The sequence below is a fragment of the Sinocyclocheilus anshuiensis genome, unplaced genomic scaffold, assembly GCF_001515605.1.
Source record: "Sinocyclocheilus anshuiensis isolate Anshui unplaced genomic scaffold, SAMN03320099.WGS_v1.1 scaffold392, whole genome shotgun sequence".
Classification (NCBI taxonomy): Eukaryota; Metazoa; Chordata; class Actinopteri; order Cypriniformes; family Cyprinidae; genus Sinocyclocheilus; species Sinocyclocheilus anshuiensis.
Genome location: NW_015557091.1, coordinates 564,487 through 570,583, shown reverse-complemented (window position 1 = coordinate 570,583; position 6,097 = coordinate 564,487). Strand labels below are relative to the sequence as shown.

The 6,097-nt window shown below is 38.2% G+C and overlaps 1 protein-coding gene and 2 gene segments (V, D, J or C); 1 reads left to right on the top strand and 2 right to left on the bottom strand.

The window, feature by feature from the left end:
- Nucleotides 1-809: 809 nt before the first annotated feature.
- LOC107677116 (Ig lambda chain C region-like) lies at nt 810-2,812 on the bottom strand. The segment is given in 2 exon segments: nt 810-1,223; nt 2,759-2,812. Coding segments are annotated over 2 exon segments (378 nt in total).
- Nucleotides 2,813-3,053: 241 nt separating this feature from the next.
- On the top strand, nt 3,054-3,533 carry LOC107677115 (Ig kappa chain V-I region Scw-like). The segment is given in 2 exon segments: nt 3,054-3,102; nt 3,217-3,533. Coding segments are annotated over 2 exon segments (366 nt in total).
- A 1,893-nt stretch (nt 3,534-5,426) lies between these two features.
- LOC107677243 (tripartite motif-containing protein 16-like protein) overlaps nt 5,427-6,097 on the bottom strand; it is a 5,269-nt gene continuing 4,598 nt past the window's right edge. The window contains exon 4 of the mRNA XM_016472068.1: nt 5,427-6,081. Coding sequence (XP_016327554.1) covers nt 5,665-6,081 — 417 coding nt within the window. The 3' untranslated portion in view covers nt 5,427-5,664. The remainder of the gene's footprint in view (nt 6,082-6,097) is intronic.

Genomic DNA, 6,097 nt, shown 5'->3' with positions numbered 1-6,097 from the left:
GTAGCGTTTCAGCACAGACTGGACTGGCGTCTTCCTCAGACCCGCCCTGAGTGAGCTGTCATCAATCCGCCATCGTTTCACCCGCTGGAGCAGATGTAGACAAGAATGTCTCCTAAGCGATTGAGGTGTTCTGTTGTTGGATGTAATAATGAACATAGCAGTCGTCATTTACTCCCGACATTTGAGCCGCTGAAGACGCAGTGGGTTACCTTTGTTTTTGAAGGGAATGCGCCCCCGATCTACCTACACGCGTCTATCTTCGTGCGAATCATTCGTGGTCGAGCTTCACCTACAGAAAAAGTGAGTGTAAGGTTGTTTAATGAATCTTTGCAAATCGCTTTTCCTAATAATGTGCTAATGCTACAAAACGGCTTGCTCTGAAAAGAGCTGTTTTTGACAGGGTAAAAAAGGCGTTTTTTTACACTACCATTGAGAAATTTCTAATTTTCTAATACATTTCTATTAAGGCATTCATTGAGTTTTCCACTCGCTACAGTAAATATGTTAATCTGACAATCTTTATCTTATTATTTAAGATATAATTTATCTAACACTATATTTGTGAGGTTCATCATGTATCTGCAGGTGTTTTCATGGACCATTGAGTGAAGTTTCAAAAACAATTTTTTAAATGTGAGCTAAAGCTCTGATCCAAAGAAAGACCCGAAACAAAAATGACAATAAAGAACACAAAGACATAAAGTTACAATTGTATTTGTTATTTATTGAGTAAATTTTAATAGAATCACCACTGAATGATAAATCACACATAGTCTTGTATGAGATGCACAAAGCAGAGTAGATGCAGCTGAGAGCGACTGAAGCTGGATGTGGAGAATGAAGGAGTCGCTCATGTGCTGTTAGTCTCCAGTGAGACACGAGTGAGAAGAGCAGCAGATCTACTCTGAACACTGCTGTCTCGTCACGTGTGCAGTGAGCGCAGGCTGGCCGCACCGTGTGGCCTCACAGCTCACTGAGACGCTCTCCATCCACTCCTGCTCAGAGAGAGTCAGGCTGCTGCTCCAGCTGTACAGACCGTCCTTCTCCAGGAGCCCAGCGCTGCTCTCCTGAGACCTGCTGCTCCCGTCCACCTTCCAGCTCAGGCTCCAGTCTGACGGGAAGCCCTTGCTGGCCACACACACCAGTGTCGCTGTCTTCTTTGAGGGAAGCCCGCGCTGGCCACACACCCCAGCGTCGCTGTCTTCTTTGAGGAGATCTCTGCACTGGAGGGCAGCAGGATGCTCACTTTAGGATGAGTGACGCCTGAGAGAAGCACAGAGAAAGCATTACTTCAAGCATTAAAGAGAAAACTAGGAGAAATTCAGCAAGACATTGATAAACAACATCCAGATTCAGAAAAAATTATTCCATTAACATTAATGCTCACAAATTCCTACACATGAAAAATTTTTACAATCTGGTTCACATTCTGGTAAATATGCTGATTAATTACAAATACAATACAATAAGGAAATATCAAGGAGTTTTTAGGCACAAAAACTCATGCATCACTTCAGTCTATACAGAAACTTAAACCCCCCCCCCCCCTTTTGGTTTAACAAGTTAACAAGCAAAACTAAGATTCTGACTGAGAAAAAAATTAAATTTCAGGTCACTGAGCATCATTTTTACAAAAAAAGAATTTACTGATAAGGACAAATAAGAATCCAAAAGAAATAGCAAGTACTAGTGTTTCTCTATAATTTTTGTACTTGATTCACTTTAACAGCTTTAAACTTTCAACAAACAAAAAGCTGATGTAAATGTTCTTAGAGATTATTTTTTTACAAAGCTTCTGATCACCAAAGGGATAAAAGTTATATTGAAGTTATATTATTGATTTGAAGTGTCATTTTCATTATCAGATAAGAAATAAACTCAATAAATGCAGTAATTCACTATAAGTAAGATGGCCACAAATGTATACCCACAAATGAGAAATTGTGGGTATACATTTGTATAAAACCACAAAGGAAATGTTGTGTTTCACGTGCACTATAAATTTTAACTTAATTTAAATATATTAAGTTTATAAACATTATTACTTCTGCAACAGAGCTGCTTCATTAAGAAAAAATACAATTAAGCCTATAATTTGCAGTTTGCATTTCATTTAACAATAAGACTAGGAAAAATTCATCAATTTGTGTCTTTAAAATAGCTTTACTAAAAATCAACATAGTAAAATTGATTTTTTAAATATTGTCTTAAATTTTCAAGTAAAATGTGAAGCCAGAATACCAGCCTAATGTTATTGCATTTCATTTTGTTTTATCTATGAGGGAAAAAAAAGAGCTGAAGCCCTGATATGAAAACTCATAAAATCAAGTAGAAATGTCAGAAATGATTGTGGCTAGTTCAGTGGATGAAAACCATCTCTACAGTGTTGACTGACAAACATTCAATATGTAATAATTGCTTAAAAATAATATTAAAAAACACACTGAAAAGTACTCTTTTAGTTGTTGTATTAATAATATTAATATCTGATGATTTACTTACTGCCAACATCCAGTTTGGTGCCGCTGCTGAAAGGCAACCACAGTGATACAAACTAATAGAGCAGCTGAACAAAAACCTGCTGGACGCTTCACTAACTGCACAAACACACATCAACTGAGTCTCCAACCAACACAGTGACTCACAGCAGAAAATACCTTCCTTTACTTCATGTGCTTTATGCAGTCTGCATTATTACTAAAGCATGAAACTGAATTTAAAAAAGTGAATGTTTTATATCATGTGTGATGCGACTCACAATCAAACTCATTGATTCAGTGACTGACAGAGACATGTGTGTGATGATCCTCATGTCGGTTAATAAACTACTGGAACATATAAGGATGTGGAGTAGATTTGGAGAGAAAGCACGCTGTTTCAGAATGAGCAAAGAACATCAGAAGATTTTTGCTCATTTTTACTCCATGTTCTCACTGTCTTCAGATTGTTTTCAGGTAAATGACATTGACACTGCATATTCCAGATACTGAGAGTGTTTATAGTGCTGTGAGTTTAACACTTCATCACTGACACACACAACAATCTTCATCAACATGACCTTCATCATCATCTTCATCTGGACTCTCACAGCGTTTGCTCAAGGTTTGTGCAGCACAAGTTTGATATCAATTCATTTCTTCAAGGATATTGTCAACCATAATATGACTGCTAGTGATGAGTTTTGAGTTGATTTTCTTCTTGTTGTGTGTTTCAGAGGACAGATCATCATCACTCAGAGTCCATCAATGACAGCAGCTCAACCAGGAGAAACAGTCAAAATCAACTGCAAAACCAGCAGAGAAGTGATCAAGCATAGTGGGCGTGATGGTTTATCCTGGTACTTACAGAAACCTGGAGAAGCTCCTAAACTCCTGATTTATTTTGCAAGCACACTCCAGTCAGGGAGTCCATCTAGATTCAGTGGCAGTGGATCTGGGACTGATTTCACTCTGACCATCAGTGGAGTCCAGACTGAAGATGCTGCACATTATTACTGTATGAGTGACCATGGTAGTTATGTGTTGACACAGTGATAAAGAGTCGTGCAAAAACCTCCATCAGTCAGAGTCACAGTGACTGAGGAGAACTACGCATGTGCTCACTGAGATATGAGAGAAATCAGCTCTATTAGACTGTGATCTGTCCTGTGACAGACGGGTTTGACTCAACAATGCTCAGAATCAGAAAAAAACAGAGTGTGTAAAGTGATACCAAATCAAAGAAACAATAATATCATTGTGCATTCATTCATACACTCATATTGAATTTTAAAGTCATATAATCATTGGGTAGCACCAGTAGGCGAACATAAAAATGATCTTGAGCAGTTTCTCAGGTAGCTACTTTATCTCAAGCTGATTTTTTTATTTTATGTTTTTTTTTACTCATCTGATTTATCACTCATAACTCATTTCTCATGAGCAGAAGTGAAACTGATCCAGTTCAGAGCGTTGAACCGATCAAACAGTGAAACTGTGAGTTTGAGGTGAAAATCAGATTTGCATTGGCAGCTTTAGTGATTCTGATCGTCTCAGAATAGAGCAGCTCCGTCTCCAGAGACCATGTTCAAACCCCAAGAGCTTCAGTTCACATTTACTGCTAAACGCAGCTGTTCTCAACTATTACAAGCCATCAACAGCAGCTGAAACTTTAGTGAAGGACTTTGAATGATGCAGTCGAACACAAATGTATTGAATATTCAAACTTGTTTTAGGTTTTACTTCCGTGCCTTGTATTGGATGGCATGTTCTATATAGACAGTGTGAACCGGCATCTGTGGAAAATCATCCTTTGTGTCCAAGTTGGTCCTGATTCAATGAAAATGATGGAAATATACAGAAGCCCAGATCTCCACTAATCTTTAGGAAACGGATAAATGATGTGCTAATGTTATTCTGTTTTAAATGAAGTATATTTTATATCACCAACTGAAATGAATGGCCTCGTAAAATAAATCATCATAAAGATTCTAAAAATAGATGTTTTAGGGGACAGAAGTAATATTCTGAACATTACAGTAGTATACAGCATCCTACAAAATAAAAGTCTTGATGAAGCAGCATAGATAGATAGATAGATCATTTAGATATTTTTTTAAATAATTCAATTCACTTGTGTAGCACAGATTAAACAGTGATCTGCTTGTGTTTATCAGGTATTTGTTAAAGTCCCCACGAAATCAAAATGAAAGTTTTTTGGGTGTTAGTATCAATACTCTAGCCCAAGCTGTGATATAAACGAACGCTATTGGCTATTTTAAAAAGGGGCGGGGCTGCTTGATATGTCCCGCCCTGTCTTCCTGTTTCAGTTCAAATGACGTCAACACATAGAGTAACACTGCATGTTTCTAAGCATTTCAGGGGACCTTTAACCAAAAATAATGAAATATTACTAAGAATAATTAGTATAGTAGTAACAAATGAATGATCACAAAATATGCTTTTTACTGTGTTATTGTGGATATTTTTATTTTATTTTGTTTTGTTGCAGAAGCTTACAACAAGGTGAGAACAGGGAGAAAATGGAGAGCACAGACAGCGAAGGAAGCGACTTAAGGAGCCAATGAGAGCTGCGGAAACCTAAAAACCTGGACGGGGCCATGACCTGACTGGGTTTGAGGCAAAGAAAGGTGCAACAGGGACTGAAAAAAACATAAGCCGGCAGGATGCAAAGGTGTGGATCAGGTGGGAAGCAGCAACAGGTCTCTTATGTGCTATATGGACTCTTAAAAATAAAAGTTTGCAGTGATGCCAAAACATACAATTTTGGGTTAGAACTTTCAGTGAACAGTTCATAAAATAATTTTTTTTTGTGTGTGTGAAGAACATTTTAATAATCTGAATAACCTTTTTCCACTATAAATAACCTTTTGTGGAATGGAAAGGTTTACGTAATAGATGTTAAAGGTTCTTCATGGAACCATAGATAATAAAGAACCTTTATTTTTAAGAGTGTATATTAATTCTAGACTTAAAAAAACCTATGTATGATGGCCTGCATGGTGCATTTTCAAAATGACATATGTGAAACTGAAATGTAGGATTACAAAAGGGCATAAGCAGACTATATAATGAAATACACATGAACAGTAATTTATATATAAAGTGATATGACGTTTTACAGTGTAATATAAAATATAAGCCACAGTATTACTCAGTCTCCCCCTCATTCCTCTTTCTTGAGTATTAAACAAGAGGACTGTCTTCCCACCCAGAAACCTGGCAGAATTTTCTCCTTTATGGGATTTTTAAACCTGTGAAGAAGTTTCACTTCCTTTTTCTTTGAATCTTCCTCTGTCTCCACGGTGTAGAAGCAGAGCAGGCCTACGGGCTGATCTACATACACGCCTATAGTGCAGCACTGAGGCACGTCTGACACCCTGCTGTTGATTCCTTTATGCCAGGCGTCATAGCAGGACCCGGCCCAACCCAGACCCCACGATTCCTCGTTCTCCCCGAGGCCACAGGGACCGTCGCCTGCCTTCCTCCCAGCAGCCTCATATGCTGCTCCTATAACCACCCAGCCAGAGTACAGCACCTCCCAATAACAGCGCGACGCCCAGACAGACTCCTTACACAGCACCTGAACACACACACAA